General features: G+C 40.7%; 2 protein-coding genes across 2 annotated transcripts in view; both read left to right on the forward strand.

Annotated features, from left to right (window-relative positions):
• The first annotated feature begins 538 nt into the window (after positions 1-538).
• Positions 539-2,020, forward strand: LOC122320058. The gene is made up of 3 exons (XM_043208126.1): positions 539-1,262; positions 1,326-1,522; positions 1,857-2,020. The coding sequence occupies exons 1-3, from the start codon at positions 559-561 to the stop codon at positions 1,949-1,951; spliced, it is 996 nt and encodes a 331-aa protein (XP_043064061.1). The 5' UTR covers positions 539-558; the 3' UTR covers positions 1,952-2,020.
• A 1,373-nt stretch (positions 2,021-3,393) lies between these two features.
• The window catches only part of LOC108087859 (calcitonin gene-related peptide type 1 receptor), a 29,417-nt gene continuing 15,126 nt past the window's right edge, over positions 3,394-17,684 (forward strand). The window contains exon 1 of the mRNA XM_017185441.1: positions 3,394-4,012. The gene's annotated coding sequence lies outside the window, so the exon portion shown is untranslated. The remainder of the gene's footprint in view (positions 4,013-17,684) is intronic.

Genomic DNA, 17,684 nt, shown 5'->3' on the forward strand with positions numbered 1-17,684 from the left:
ATAATATGTAGGTTAATTATAAACTTAGATAAAAACTGAATAACTGTTTTAAGTACTTATCCGAGATAACAAATATAACTTAGAAATAGAGTAGAAAAATGTTTGTAAGCTTACTAAACTTATTACCAAGCACTGATAAAATTTGATAAGGATGTGCTTACAAATATAATAATTTTAATTTTTATATAAAGTCAGAGCTCGGAAGAATTTAATTTTCTCTATATAATTTCTCTTTATATAAATGCCAGCATAATTTATGACTCTCAAATAATCCCCGAATTTTTGGTATTAAAGTACAGCGACCCCAGCAAACCTATTTCCCCATTGATAAAGCAATTGGATTAGTCCCCCATTGATTAACTAATTATAGAGCGCTCCAAACGTTTGCTATTCTGTCGTCGGACTGCAGGTGCCCCCTTGGAACGGCGTAGCGATAAAGCCAATCGATCACTATTGTTGACACTGAAACCTGGACAATTGGAAGCGATACGGTTGACAGTCGAGATTGCCGGCTGGCCATAAAAAGCCGCTGGCTGACCACTTTACCGATTCATAACGATGAAGAACTGCATAGCAAGCACCCTGCTCCTCCTGGTGGCGATTTCGGCCATCGAAGCCGCCTCGGTGGCGAAGCCAACTTGTGGAGGAAGCACCTCCTCGAAGAACATCAACCTGGTTAATCCCGCAAATCCACCAAGGGTGTGCGAATACCACTTGAAGGCGTACAGCAAGTACGTTTGCCAATTGCGAATTGATTGGGCCATGACTTTGGCCCAACCAACTTTGGAAAGCGCAGATTCCGGTTTGACCTACGCCGAGTGCACTAAGGATTACTTCGAGGTCGATGGACTGAGGCTGTGCGGCACTGAGGTTTGGCAGCACATCTATGTGCCCTTCAATGCCACCGATGGCGAAAGTGTGGTGGATCTGGTTATTGGATTGGCCGATCGTGCTGGAGCCACTGGATTGCCAACTCCCTCTTGGGACATCACCGTCACCCAGTTGGAGTGCCCTGCAGGTGCCTCCGTTCGCTCGTTGGATCTCCAGGAGGAGGAGGAACTGGAGAACTTGCCCACCATCGAGGGTCGTGCCAGCACCATCAAGGATGGCTTCTTTGTGGCGCCTCCTGGCTGCCTTCAGTACTTCCCCCAATCCAAGGGAGCAGTCAAGTCCTTCAACTACAACGATGGAAATGGTATTTACCCATCCCGCATGAACTACGCCATCTGCTTCCGTCGTGAAACAGGAACTAAGGAACTAACGTGAGTAATTCTATAAATTCAAAACCATTTCTTATAATAACTATATATTTAATATCCATACAGCATTCGCGCCTATGACTTCAACGTGGGAGACGTGGTTTCCTCCTCCACCTTGACGACCGATGAGAACTGCTATAGCAGCGATAGCACTAATGATCTGGATGCCGATTTCCTGATGGTGCCACAGGCCACCTTCGAAGATAGCCACAAGCACGCCACCTACTTCTGTGGCTCCATCAAGAAGGATGTGGTCATTTCGAGTAAGTTTCACAGAGCTTTTCCGGGCGGGAAAGCTCGGTTAACACTAGCAAACAAATTTTCTTTTTCCTCTGGGAAAATCAGTTGGTAGATTTTGAGTCTTAACAATTTGATGTAATTTATTTATTTAACAATTATTTACTAATATTTATTTATGAGCACTTAAAAGGCCATTATTTGTTTCATTCGTTCACTTGCTAATATTTTAGGTCATTGCAGAAGCAATAATTTTAATCATTTTTGTTTTAAACAATCTAAAAATAATTTTATTATAATAACCTATTATTTAAATTATGCAAATACGGAAAATTACTTAAATATTTAAATACTTTTCAGGCAACAATCCCGGCCCGTTGATGGTTCTGTTCAACAGCGATGACATCTACAGGCAGAATGAAGCCGGCTTTGCTTTCACCTACGTGGTGTCCTAAGCGGTTAAAAATTCTTTGATATTGCAAACTAAACAAAGAATTTGGCATTAAAAAGAGCTTTAAAAGAAAGACTTGCGATTTGTTTGCTTTGGCATTAGCGTTGAGCAATCAAAGAGATCCGACCGGGAAACTTATTTGGCACCTACGATTCGCTTGGGTCTTTTGGGGCTTTCGTTTTCTATTCCCACCGCAGGCACTATCAATTACAGATAATTGCAGACTTATCAGAACAGCCGTGGTGTCAACATTTGTCTGTGACAATTACCAGACAAGCAATATATTATCTCAAGAAGCCGGGCTATCTGGGTGTTCAAACAGCGTGTGAGACAATCTATCAAGTGGTTCGCATATTTATCGGATTCCAATCTTGGCTAAACTATATCTAAACGCCTGCAAGTGAACTAAAGTAAAATCGACGCCCGTTAAAAATCATCCATCATATTAGAAGTGGCTATGGGAATTTTTTGAATCACTTTAGTTTTATTTTATTTTAAAGCTTCGTATTTAATATCCTGTGAACTTGCAAAAAGCTCAATAAGCCTTTGGTGGTTTTCAAGGGATTGTTAAAAGATTGAAACCATACATTTCTAAAAATATCAAAGACTACACCCAGACTTCCAATCTTTGTTTTAGGATGCTGACCTGGAACTTTTCTAATTTCAGACTATCAACAAGTGTTTACACAAAGTCATCTTCCCCCTTTCAAAAATATTTACTGCTGATAATCTGAGTTGAAATTAGAATTTGCCTGCTTTTAAAGTGATTAATTGCGATTGTTAAACTCGGGTTTTATGAGCGGCGCCAACTAAGAATTATTATTATCGGCATAGTCCAATAAGCCGAATTTGAATTCATTGCTATTGAAGCAATTTTTCTTATCACTTTTTTAGAGGCAGCGCAACAAGTTGCTGGCAACAAATAATACCCGGTGCCCAATTTTCAGACTGCCATCACAGCGCGAAGCTTTTCCAAAGCTTGGGAAACCTTTTGGAGGCCAGTGCACTGTGGGCAAAATTCGAATATTTTTACACAAAAATATTCTTTGAAGTGACTTAAGTTTTATAGGTAAAATGTAGGTTAATATAAAAAAACAAATTGTAAGAAAAATTTACTGTAATAGAAAGACAATGGAAAAGCTATATTGCGAGAAAATAAAAACTCATTACTACAGAATAAAAAAAAATATATTATCTATATTATTTTCTATGGAACAAGATTTCATTGATTTTTTTAATAGATTAATACCGTCCTTAATTTATAGTTTATAGGTAACACAAACAACTTTTTTACCCATAGTCCACTGATAAGGAGGAGCAATGCTAGCAATGTTGCCGGGGCAACATCAGAAATAGCCACAGCAACATTTCCGCTGGCAACATTGTTGCTGTCGGGTTGCCGGCTGCGAGGCGTGTGGCATGCGGATTTCAGTTGCCGTCCAACTGCCGCGTATTCGGAACGCTCCTCGCGCAACCGAGCCGGTTCCGAAACCGAAACCGAAACCGATTTTCAAAGCCATTTTCGAAGCGAGTGCGCGAAACGCTCATTAAACCCAAATGGGTGTACAATAAAAAGTTTTAGCTCCGGCCATTGAAAAGTGTGTGTGCTCTACTTATTCTTTTATTATTTCCCACCAAGCCATTGTCATCGGTCTCCTCCGCCGCGGTGTGTGAGTGCCCGATTGCGTCGCTTAAATGCCAATTTAAGTGGCAGGCGTTTAATCAAGTCAAGTCCCATTCTGCCGCACCGTCGGTGACACAAAAGAGAACCCAAGTCGGAGTCGGAGGCGGAGTCCTTGGAAGAGTCGGAGGCACCTACAACAACCTCATCCCGCGCACATTCGCAAAATTCCCAGTGAAAACATAGCCATAAATTAACAACTAATTCAATTAACTGCTGACAACGTCAACGAGCGGCGGCGCTTGGCTGCAGTGGAATCCAGGGAGAAAAAGGGAGGAAAAGCCAGGAAAAGCGAGGAAAAGTCGGGAGCACAGCACTGCATTGCCGCAGGATATGCGGCGGACTGCCTAGGAGGAATTCCTTTCGCCAGCCTCCTCCTTCACGGTAAGCCAACTCACAATGGGCCAAATATTTCAAAACGCACACATGCCTCACATGCTGGCGGCCCGGAAATTATGAGGCCTTTGTGTTCCGGCTTACACTTTCCAGGGACGCTGTCTTTTCACATTCTGCCTTCGCCGTATTTTAAACTACTGCACCATTCTGTTATGTTTCCTGCAAGGATATGTAAATTTACTTAGTTTACGACAAGTCTAGAAATTCCTTAATAAAATTAAAACTTTTCGGAGGAAATTTTACATACTTTAGAAAGCTCAAATTAAAACAGGCAACGACTTCAAGTACAAAACAACTTTAAGTTAGGTAAAATTTTACTCTATACCAACACAAAATAAAAACAAATTACATTTTTAAAGAATATATATTTATTTTTAAAGTTTCTTAAAGCACCCCTTAAAAAGTTCTCGTGTAGTTTGCAATTTTCTGATAAAAAGAAGTCAAGAAAAATCTGAGAAAGTGAAAGGCAGAACATGCGTTTCCGATTCTTTTGTGTGACTTTAGTCTGAAGAACTTGGGCTACAGAATAAAGAAAATATTTAAGATATGCTTTCAATGCATGGCCATTATGCAAATGCGTGATTGGGGGAAATCGCTCAAAGGATTTAGTTTGGGCCCATCTATTTAGCGTGTGAATTGGCTTTTGTTCGGCAAACGAATCCCGGTTAGCAGCTGCATAAATCAATGGGGCAGCATTTCTCCCAGTTCGTTTGATTTTTGATTTCCAGCTTCATGATGACGCACGTTGTAAAGCCATAAATCTTGCGATTCGGCCGAAATGTCTTTAATTGTTAGGAGCACAGTCGGCGGCCATCGGCAATCTGCAAATCGACGATGATTTCACAGCACGACGCGACACTATCATTATTGTGCGATGATCATGATATATCTGCCGTCATTTGTCACTGTAACAAGTTGAGCCTGGCGACCAAAAGCAAACAATTTGCCACCGGCTGAATTCGCTATTTGCTGTTAGCTGTTAGCTGTTAGCCGTTTTCCATTAGCCGTTTACGTGGCGCCCGGACTGCAGCGTAGATGTCATAGATACTGGGCAAAGATACATGGGCCTATATACCCTCCAAAGGTGGCGTGGGTTTTTGCATTAGCTTTTACTTTAAACAACAAATTCCGGGCAATCGCTATCTCTTGGAGCAGAAGCATTTTGGTCCAGAAAATGCATTTAGCGCATATTATATTCTGTATATTCTGTATATTCTTTATTCCGCTTTTGTTTTTCTTTGCCCCGCAGCTTTGTTTATGTCCACGTGAGCGTAATGCAGCGTCTAATGAGTAAATATTGCCAGAGATAATATACGAGTGCAGCAGTTTGTGCATTTGGGAGCTTCCAGTGAATGGATGACTCTCGAGGGGTATAAATCACTATCTCGAGCAAGTAATTCAGGAAGTAAAGTTTTTGCTGAAGTCGCTTTGGTTGAACAGCAAACTGATAAGACAGCATGACTTTAAATACTTTACAAGTAAGTTATTCAAATGGTATAAACAACTCATTTGTGACTTTGTAAATGCAGCAGGCACAAGAAGGCAATTAAAAACGCATTAAAAGCTAAACAACGTGAAAGTAAAACCATTCTTCAATTTTTTTCTATTTATGCTCACTGAACTTGATGAAAAAAGTCTGGATAGCCTCATAATATATAAAAATAAATAAACAAATCGAAATACCATTCTAAATATAATTCTAGTTAGGCCGCATAAAACATTAGCATTTCTTTAGCCCAATAAAAACCACAATCCAAAACAATTTAGCTGTACTTAAGCATTCGGAAATGTGCTTGTGAACATAAGCACTTAGGCATTATAGGAAATATATGGCTTTATTTATATATATAAAATAGTCAAGCATCCCACGCTCTACCTTTTGGTCAAATAAAAGCGATTTATAAATGATTTATTTGATGTACAAGTTCATGTAAACAATTTTTGGCAAAGCTCTCATCTCTGCACAAATATAAGCCAATTGCAATTCTCCCTATTTGTTATCAATTTCCCATCATTTGTGGCTTTGGTCCATTGATTGATACATCCTATTTCGGCGGTTGCCAAATTAATTCGCTGTCCAGCCATTTCCACAAAATGGTTATGCAACCGGTAGTTGTTGGATACGGATTTGGGCATCATCAGTGTTTATTGTATTAAGCATTTTCCAAATTAATTGCAAATATGAGCTATTTCGGGTTCACCGCACACTGGAAACGCAATTTTCCGCCGCACACAAGTTTTCCCCGCCACCCAAAAAAAAAAAAATAAAAGAAGAAAACGGACAGGTCTAAACAATAACAAAAGGCTGGCGCTGATTGAACTGCTCAGTGCACAATTTCAATCAATTTTTCAATTAATTTTCATTACCCAGCGTGCGGTCAGTGGCGAAGTGGGCAAGATGATCAAACGATGTTAAGATCGCACGGCCAACGTCATTGTTAAGGCCGAACTGTCCGCAGGCAAATGCCAGGAAAAATTAAAATAAATGGTTATGGGACTCCATAAACCATTACAATGCAGCAGAAAAAAGCACACGGCGACGTGACTCACACAGCAAGTATCTCGCCAGTCGAAAACAAACAAACTACACAACTTATGCGACGCTTACATGGCCCAGTGTGTGCGGGTTCAATTAACGCTGTTGCTGTTTGGCCCATGTCGGCCCAAACAACTTGTTCTCGCTCTCAGGGAATCCGGAATCAGGGAGCTTGCAGCTCTGGCCTTAAAAGGCGACTCCCCGGCCAAGATGCCCTGGCAATCGGCGGCGGCAACGGGCCAACTGGACAGAAAAAGTTGTTAATTGGAATTTAACAATCTCTAAAAGCGTCTAATGGAAGAGATGCGTGCTGTGCGTATTGGCCCGTTGCCAATCCAACTGACCAGGCCCACTGTGCAGCTACCAGTTTACCCACTCTGCGCTTTATCTGCCGGCAAAATGTAGAAATTAAGTTTCGCCCGAACAGATGGATCCCTGGATCCATGGACTGACTGTCAGTATCGTTTACGTGCCGCAGTCAGGCAAAAACAATCAACATCAACTTATTTGTCTGCTGGCTAAACATCTCAAAGCATCGCCAGCATTGGAGCATTGGGGCAGCATCTGCTGGTGCCACATAGTCAGATAGATGGCCAGATAGCCAGAAGAGCCAAAGAGCTGAGGAGCTGAAGAGCCCGGCCTCCGTTGTCATGACCATTCCTGGTACCCCATCTACAGGAAGAATCGTGATTTTCCCTCACAAACACTGCCGCAAAGGGGAGCCTCTAAATAAGAGGGCAGAAAATCATCACAGCCAATTTGTATAGATAATTAAATTAAGTTGGTCCATTCATGTTCCCATAATAGCCGCTATTTTTATAGAGAACACATATTAAATGTATAGATAACTTTAACTATTGGAGGGAATTTATTTTGTGTTGTTTATTTAGATCCAAAAATATCTTGCTTTAATGAGACAACCACAAACGTGACATTTGCACATTTTATTGTTTATGTTTGCTTTTAGAATCTTAAAAACGACTATTATAATAAAGAGAATATTTGAACATTATGTTTGATCTTATCAAACCAACAGCATTCTCAAAAGCTACCTTATAATTAAATGTATATTTTGTTGCACATTCAATTGCCAATTAGCATAAATTGCTTTTTAATTGCCTAATTCATTTAACATTGAATGAACATCTTGATAAGATGAGTTCAATTGCATTTATAGATTGTAAAAAATACTTCTCCTTTTAACTAGTTTTATTATTACACAAATATAAAAAAAAACATGTTTATTTGTTTAATAAGTTTTTTGATATATTAATGTTAGTTAGTTGAACCTTTTTTTCGCAGTGCATTAGAGATAAGGCTCGGCTTGGATTCTTCTGGCGGCATTTAGTCGTGGGCCCGTAACAAAGATCGTTAGCGAAAGGAATTATTGGAGCAGCTTTTCCTCGGCTCTGGCCAGTGGCAGCCAGTTGCAGTTGAGTTGGGAAAATAGTTTCTCTGAACGGCCTGGCTGCCTGGCTGTCTGCGACTGACAGGCCAGCGTTTTTGGCCCACCTGCTGGCTTTTTGGTTCCAACTGCTCTGGGTTTCCACTGCTGTTTCTCCCGCTGCTCCTCCTGCTGCTCCTCTGGCTGCCAGTGACAGTTCACGTCACCGCAGAGCCACCAGGTGGCAGCAGCTCCTTTGTGCCCCACTGTCGGCGCTAATGAAGCATCGCACACATCCGACCGGATTGCATGGTCGGATCCACTTCAAGGTGGCTTACACACGTGTGCTGCCTTTGCTTTTGCTGTTGCTGTTGCTTTGGCTTTTTAAAAGACAAGCCGGCGAAGGCGGAGTCAAGGGGCAACGTGTGTTCAGCTTAATTTGCACCGCTGACATTAATCAATTGCAGCATGTTGGCTCTACCCCTCTCCTCCTCTCCCCCTGCCTTGTTTTCCCCAGCGGGTTGCAATGCTGCACCTAGATGTTGGCCATAAATTAGCCGCCCAGTGGAGGGACACCTGTTGGTGGCCACTTCCGATTTGGCCAGCCTTTAGATATGATTTCCAGCTTCGCTGTGCGGCGAACATCGATATGCTCTTTAGATAACGCCGTGGAGCTCGTGCTCCTCCTCGGTGGCCATAAATCAGGCGCAAATTGCCAAGCTCATGCTGTTGTTGGCCCTTGTCAGACACTTGTTGCCATTAACAGCAACATTAAGCCAGCCAGGGCTCTTGGCCCGAACCACAACAACAATTTTTTGAGCAATTGACACATCACATCACATCGTACATGTTTGTCTGCCGTTTATCGCGCCGGAAGTCGCCTGTCACCCGGCATTTGGCATCTTGGCCAAAAGTGTTGACAGCTGCAAATCAAAGTGTCATTAAATTTTCATTTTCATTTCAAACACAAGCCTCTGGGCACGTCTCTTCCAGAGTGGCAAGAAGCGAGATGCCACAGAAATAGTGTGGCAACAGTAATTGCAATTAAAACAATTTTCGGGGCGTGTCGCGAAGACATTGACAAATGTGAATCTGCGTGGGATTTCGGGGGCGGCATCCAAACTTTTCGCTAACTGAAAAGTTGTGAATTGTTTGAAGCAGAGTTAACTTACAATTTCACAATTCAGTGAACGGTTGTCTTTAATTGCAGGTTACAATGTTATTTTTAGATATTTTTATAAGCACTATCTTTTTAGCAATAACTTTTAAACAACCATCAGATCTAAAACAATCCGAAAAGTAAAATCTTTTAAATCTAACACAAACTGAATTGTTATTGCCCACCAAAACCCACTTGAATATTATCTAAGCTTTTTTTGGCTCAACATTTTAATTCCAATTTATAGGCCCTACGTGATCAAGTTTAATTAATCTAAGAAAGTCTGTGAACATGAGTAGCATTATTCATTAAGAACTAAGATAAGATAAACGGCACAGATTTGTTTTTTTTTTCATATTGATTTATTTTAATTCTTACAAAAAATCAAGATAAGAATGAAATTGTAAACCACTTTTTGATTTTCCAAACACATGCGATTGGGCTCCACTCCTCCACTTTAGTGGTTGACAATTTCGTCTTTATACATGGGGAATGGCAGGCCCTAATGAAATTCTAATGATAAATTGGGTGGCTGCTTTGTCTGGGTAAACCAGGTTAGCGGTTGTGGCCAACCTGCCTTGCCGGCAATGCTGCGTATGCGTAATATTTATGGGACGACGCACATGTGGCAAGGTTCCAACTGCAAGTCGCGCATCACATGGCATAAATAAACACACACATTTCTCGTGGCGGTGCGTTGGCTGCCTTTAAGCTTTATATGCAGCATGCTACATGAAAATTGCATTAGAAGAAGACGATGGAAATGAGGGAACACCCACACCCACATATATTATAATATATAAAGTCCGCCCTCACAATTCTAGTGCGGATTCGTTTGTAATGTGCAATTAAAAAAGCGCGCATAACTTAATTAAAGATGCAGAAGGGGGAAAAAAAGAGTGTCAAAAGAGGAAGTGAATTGTGGCCAAGAGTCCACTGCCAAATTGTCGCCTTTGTTCGACTCGAGTTTACTGTTGTGGTGCTACAAGTCCCATTTGATGTTCATTAGCTTGTTTATTGGGTTGTTTGACGCCCAAGCCACGAACAGCCGGCACTCTAATTACTTGGCTTTCGGGGAACAAAAGTCGAAAACTTTTAGCAGCAAATGTTGCAACATTAATTAGGGAAGCATTTGCAGGAAATTCCCTTTCAATTAGAGCTCGCCTTTATGCGACAGGATCTGCTCGAGTGTCCTGCGAATGGATTCCGCCACTCAAGTGCCACAAAGCTGGCGGAATGTAGTGGAAACGGGATTAAGTCGGTCAAAGGTCAGCTGCTCTTAATGTGCTCGACCACCGAGGGCTTTAAAGCTGCTACCACTGAGCCCTCGACCTCTGCTAAATTCCGGCTAATGAGTTCCAGAGTGGAATAAATAATGTAAAATGATTCACAAGTGCGTCCTCAAACCAAAGCCAGCGACCCAAATTTAGATAGCCATCGGGAAGGGAATAACATTTTGAAAATTGATACGTACGGATAACATATTAATTTCCATAATGCCAAAGGGGAAACTGAATAATTTACAGGATAATCTCTGGGTACGACCATCTGATTTTGAACTACCACTTATTTATTTAAGACGTTTAGCTGGGAAGGGAAAAAATATATCCACAGGGATTATTTAAATGAAATGATTATAAGAAGTGCTTGAAGGGATACAAATAATTTTTGTTTAGATAAAATTAGTTTTAATGTGGTACAAATATTGAAAGAAGGCTTACATAAGCTCCCTCAAATGTTGTACAACGAAAGGAATAACATTTTGGAATATGATACGTCCAGATAACATATAAATTTCCATAATGCTTAAGGGGAAACTGAATAACTTACTAGATAATATAAGGGTACACACATTTTGCTACTTATTAAAGGGAAACGAATAAAGTACCTATTAAGTTTGTTTAAAGGAATTTAATTTAAATATATATTATATATTTTTTAGGAAATGATTAATCAATTTATGTTTTGCATAATTAATCAGAGTATGGAAACAATACTGTTGATGCATTTTTTGCTCCACCACAAATGGATCGTTAGATTTTCTTTTGTCCAGCTTTATATCGCCTCCACCTCCTCCAGCAGATTGTTTTAACAAGTGTCCATCTTCGCACGCTCGTCTCGAGTGAGTGGCAGATGGATTGGCAGCAAGTGTCAGTTGCCCAGTCCATCAGACTTGAGGATATGGCCATCGATGTCCTCGGCGAGCAGTGGCCGCCAGTTGGAACCAATCAGTCGGTGGGCTGAAACTTAAACCAGAAACTAATTGAAGTTTTGCGGACAACGTGCTCGGGCATAATTCCGCCTTTGTTCCTTCAGCCGGCTGATCCAATCAGCGGAGCCCGGAGTTTTAGCCCGTCGTTAAATCCTTTGCGTTTCGACTTTGGTCAGTTGATTAAGTATGCATAAACAGCAATTATGCCACCCCTTGGGGCACGTCCGCGTAATTTATGCTAAGTTATGGCGTATTATATCTATTGCGGACTTGCTTTTATTACCAAAGGCGAACTGGAGGAGCACAAAGAGTTGGCCAACAATATCCATACATTAAGCATATCCTTTTACAAGGACGGCCCCTAGTAACCCATTGAAATTAAAACGCTCTATTGAAGGAGCGTCCTTTTTTCCAGGGGAGGCAACAGCCCCCTCATCCGCATTTTCGAACCTTTTGTTGGCCTTTTTTTGCTGTGTTCGCTTTTGCGGCCACCAAATTGCAGGTAATTAAGATGCCGCCCCACGGCGTAAAATACACAAAAAAAAGAAGGCAAAAATTACGAGAAAGAACGAGAAGTGAACGGAGTGTGCCCAAGGAAAACATAATTCACTGTCTGAAAATTCATTTCGACATTTCGCTTCCCTTTGACACGGCTGCCAGAAGGGGCTGAATTTTCCTGCTCCTTTTACTTACGGCTTTTCTCCGGCGCACTTTTCCTTTTGCGTCAGCGAAGGTGGAGCACCTTCTTGGCCATCCTCTCCTGGATTAAATTGAGTGTGAAGTGTGCTAAGAGCACCAAGGTCTAGGCATTTACTCAAACTGGAGTACAATTGACTACAAGCCATTTGTTTTAAGCAGCGGTTTTATGGTACCATTAAATATTGCTCCTAATACATCATGGCTCGTAAATAACTCTTTAAGCTAATAGCCCGCTGCCATCTTTCATTATCAGCTGATTAGCCGGAACTATTATGTTTGGGAACATGTACTCATAAATCTTATATAATTCATTTTGCAAATGTGTTTATAACAAACTCATAAAACAACGCATTAATTCTAAATGTATTACGATAAAAGTCAAAATTAATGTGGCTTATGAATCATGTTCAACATATTAAATACACCTTAACCAAAACCCAATGATATTTAATCATAAGCTGGAGAATTTAATTAAGTGAGTGAGTAATATGTACTGCAATGCAGGAAGTTTCCTGCTGCTAAAACCAATCTGGAATATTTTGCATGGAGGCGAATGTTGCATTCGTTTAACCCACTTGGCATTCATTGTTGCATGCAGCATGAGATATGGAAAATTATGCTGAGGTTTCTGGCTAAGGAAACAGCACCCGAATTGCATTGCTTATCGGTGGGGGGATCGTAAAAGGTACACAAAGAAAATTGTTTTTCAATAAAAACAGTATTTAGAAAACAAAAAAGAAGTATTGAATTGGAAATAGGGAATTGAGAAAGTAAGAATAATATTTATTTTGATTTTTAAGATAAAAGAATAATTATTTCTTATCTTTGCTTTAAAGTATTCTTTTAGATGGTTTTTTTTTTAACCAAACCTTTTTCTTTCTGTGTATCATCTGCATGGCACTCATTCACCATATGCCAAGCAGAGAGAATCTGGTTAAACATGTGCCATAATGTCCATAATTTGCTAAATGCATAAACACAGAGAGAAGAGGAGCAGATGCAGGAGCAGGAGCACAAGGACTTCTCCTCGACTTCACATGGGCTGAAATTTTTGGCCTGGGGGCAATGTCGCCCTGGGAGATAAATCTGGGCAAGTTTATTGAATTATCCGGCTGTCTCTGGCCAGTCGCTCCGTTGGCCAACTGCGGTAAATTGGCAACATCGCTTTAATTGGCTTCGAGGCGTGCAATCAAAACAGTTTTCGATAACGCGCCACGAAAGGTTCAAAGCCCAAAGTTCCTTTGACTTGGCTTGCGGCTGCAACTTAGCTTTGCTCTTGCTTTTGCTTTTGGTCTTGTCTCGTGGGCGAAAAGGCAAATCAGATAAGCACTTAATGCCGAGCACACAATGTGGCCAAGAGTTGTTGGCCAGCAAACTGGCACAAACACACACACACACACACACACATACATACTAACACACGGGTAGACTTACGCCTGGTTGGCTTGTAATGGAATTGTGATTGTATCTGGCAGATACATTTGTGCAGGAGGTTCACAAACGAACTCATTTGTTTGGCACGCAGATTTATGCTCATGTTCATGCTCATGCCGCCGTTGTCATCGGGATCCTAATTAAATATCACAGGCGGCAGAAGTTCGAGAAAGAAAAAATTACACTACAACTGAATTAATTAAGCCAACAAGCCCTACTTCGTTAGTAGTGTCTTCTTTCGGTTTCATTAACAAGAAGTCGGTAAACAAAAGTTTGCAGCTGTCGGAAAAGTTTATGATCCGACCTCGAAGAGATAAAGCAACAAGTGCCCATTGAATCACCGAGAACTCAAACTTAGCACGCGCCATCGGCCAAAGATACATTTAATTAATTTTTGATTCCACCAGATACTTGCGTATCTTCTGGTGACGCAGTTCGCTGCTGGTTATTGGTTCTGATTAGATTTGGTTTGAATCCCTTAGTTTACCTTCGAACACTGACCACTTCACTTTCGAAACTTTTGGACACAATTAAAAACTTTGATAAACAACTTATGTTGGCAACTTTGTTTCCAGATCGTTTTACTTTCAGTTTAGACACAATAAGTGATTTTAAAGTCAAGCTCAATTGTCCGGCAGTTACAATTGGCCATAATTCACGAACCGATTCCAGTCGAACAACCTAAAGTCCTGAGGAAACTTTTTCTTTGTCCGAGGCAAATGGAAAATTAGGCAGAAACTTTGTGAAATCGAAAGCAATTCGAAAACAAAGGCCTCAGTTGGCCCGAACATTCATTTGGATGTATTGAACCTCGACTGACGACTATTGTTCGACCATTATGCATGCAGGGAGGGATCGGCGGGTGAGGGGCACAAGATGTCAAGTCAGATGAACCACCGACAATTACACAACGACCCTCTGGCGAAATTCCAGAAAGAGCAACAGTTGAACAGTTGAACAGTTGAGGCAGCAAGCTCCACAAAGAAAACCCAGCTGCAAGAAGAGTCGCAGAATAATAAGTCAAGGCAACAGCACAAAAGCAGAATTGATAGTGTTACAAAAGATACAACTGTCGCAGCAACAAATTAAGAAGATAAAGAAGAAGTATCAACAAAAGGAAATCAATAACAATCTTAAAACTAGAAGGGGAATTTTCAGCTGAGGCAAAAGCAATACAAAATACAAACAAACGCAGAAAAGGTATATATGCACTGTATAATTAAACTTAATTTATTTATGCAGTAAAGTCTGAAAAAATACGTGAAAAAACCAACTCTATAAGACAAAAGATTTGAATAACGTAGTAGTAAAATATATTTTAGCTATAGTTAAACTTAAATCAATCTGTTTGTATTTATCTTGATTATTCTTCTCAAGAAGCATCATCAACAATGTCTTAACAAATAAAAGCACTAAATAATAAAACAAAAAGGCTTATGGCATAATAACATAAAAAACAGCCCCCTTTTTTTGAGAAGCTAAGCCGGCAACTTGGAATTTCCATATGAATAGAGCAACAATTGTCTAAAGGCAGCGCAAATTGCAAATGAAATGAAATATGAAAATCAAACTGCCTTCCCAATTGACATTAGCTGGCTGCCGGAGAGGCAAGAATTTGCGGCAGGGTGTGGCATGGAAATGGGAATGGAAATGGAGGTGAGAGGAACAAAACAATTTGACTTAGGCTGACTGACAATGGTTTTGGCCCCCCCGCGAACCTTTCCCCTCTTGGAATTTCTACCCGGGTTTCTCTTTACTCGGGTGTAGTCAATTGTAAACACATTTAAACAAAACTCAACGAGACGTGCAGAAAATTGCTGATATGAAAAGTGAAAAGTGCGGCGAGGTCGTGTGTTTAGGGTACACAACGAAAATACTGCCTACACCAATTTGTGTTGCCAAAATTGCGGACCAGAAAAGGAAGAGCAGCAGGTCCTGGCTAAAAGAACAGAGGATAAAGGCCAGCCACAAAATAATGTTATTGATATGAATTGAGTTCGTTTCGCAGGAAGTGAAAGTGCGTGAGCTGGCCAAATAATTATCTTGGCTTCGTGCTCGGAAAATTCTAATTCCGGTTCCATATTTAGGATGGGATTTTAGTAAAATCAAATTAATAGCCGGAGTGTGAATAAGAATTAATAGCAAATCAAATGAGCCGAATTTAACTAGTAAATATAAACAAATTAATTTGCAGGTTGGAGAAAAATATATATACCTCTTACAATTACAATTCTATCCATAAAAAATACTTGTTATTATTGTTTATTAATAAAAATAATCAAAAACTCAAAGTCACGCAAAATATATTATACAAATAACCTAAAACGTTGCTACTCAACGACATTAAACATTTATTCTCAGCTTTGAAATTCCTTGAAGAAGCTTTTAACTAAAACTTCACAGAAACTCGTTTGCATTCGGCTTAAATTGACCCACTTTAACCATTAGACCTTCGCCAAAATTTCAATTGGACTACAAAGTATTTGTGAAAAGTCCCCCGTCCTGGCAACGGCAAAGAAATAATCAAATTTTATGATGAACACGCCTCGACTGGAAATATTATGAGAGCCAGGCGAAAAACAAATTCCCAGCTCACAAAAAAAGTTTGCCAAACAATAAGAAATGTGCACTTGGGCCGCGAAAAAAAAGCGAGGGGAAAAGTACACTTATTCGCGAGGAAAAGTTGTTGAAATCAAAGTACGTAAGCAGCACAACAAATAAGCTCAGTTAAAGTAAGAATTCTCCCACTGGCTTTCGCCAAATGACAAAGTTAAATAACATCTGGGCGAAGGGGAAGGGGGAGGGGAAGGGGATCCTGCTTGTTACCAAGACTGTCACACTTTGAAAAGGATACGGCACATGCAATGTACCTTTGAGCAGCTGCTTTCCTTGTTCTTCAGGTTGAATATATGGGTAAACAGTCCTTAAAAGAACAATAGCACATACTTGAGGTATTTCAAAATAATATCCAAGTAATTAAGTAAAAATTTGTATGGGATAAGATCTATAATCTAAAAAAAGATTAATTATTGAATATTTATGTTTTAAAGTACATGACTTAATGTGGTATAATATAATTTATTTTCTGTAAACAGCAAAAATACCGCTAATAATAATATATATAATAATATAAGCACACAGGTTTCTTTTCAAGTTGGAAATAAAATACGAGTAAATCGCTTAACACGTAAACCATCTCAAGTGCTATTATCTTGACCGCAGCTGTACATGTTTATGGTGTGTGTTGAGCACTTTTGAGTAGACCGCAAGACATTTGTGAAAGAGCAAACAGCAGACGGCAAACAAAGTCCATTTCGGAACCCACACCTTCGCCTCGCCGGCTTAGACATATGCAAATTTCTCGCGCGAACAAATTGTGCAATTGTTGCTGCGAACTGGGAGCTGTGAGCTGCGAGCTGCGAGAACAAGGCATTTAGCACGTGTGGCACGTATTTCATTTTGGAATTTGGCTAACACACACACACCTTTCCTGCCACCTTCCATTCCAGCAGTCCAGCGGAAAAGCAATGAACCAGGACAAAGGTTGGCTCAAAGGAAGCGAAAGCAAACAAGCAAGAATGTGCCACAAATGCACTTTACACCCGGGCCTTTGAAACTCCATTTTCGCCGGCTCACCGGCTTAAAGCCTCATCTTTCTTTAATTCATTGCTGGCCGGGGCTTTTTCAGACCAGTTTTATAAATTATTCCATTCCATTAAGGTTCGGCTTTCACGCTCGCCGGCTTTAAATCCCGAGCCAAGTGGGCAACTGGGCAAGAGTGTGTGTGTGTTTGGACGTTTTATCGCCCTCTCCAGCTATTTGACGCTGGCCAACCAGCATAATCCCTGGTTAAGAGTTACTTCCGGCCGGCGGAGAGCGTTTAATGTCCCTGTGTGGGCATTTCCCTTCGTCAGATCCCGGATCCTGTTGAGCCGTTCCGTGTTTACACTTTATATTTATTTGAAATATGAGCTCCTTTCCACGCTGCCGAGTGCAGCGCTAAATAAATCAACCGGCACGCTCTCAAATCGTACCCATGGCAGCTGTCAGTTGGCATTATTACCGCCAACAAAGGGCCCTCGGTTGAGATACATTCCCCGGACATTTCGGCTGGTGGAGCATACAAGATGACAAAATGCGATTTGAATGGCCAACTTAGACGGAATGTGCCTGTCAGCCAGGACAAGACGATTTCAATTTCTCTTTGAGTAAATTCCTACATATCTTGGGCGGGAT

The sequence above is a fragment of the Drosophila ficusphila genome, unplaced genomic scaffold (assembly GCF_018152265.1).
Source record: "Drosophila ficusphila isolate 14025-0441.05 unplaced genomic scaffold, ASM1815226v1 contig_414, whole genome shotgun sequence".
In the NCBI taxonomy this organism is placed as follows: domain Eukaryota; kingdom Metazoa; phylum Arthropoda; class Insecta; order Diptera; family Drosophilidae; genus Drosophila; species Drosophila ficusphila.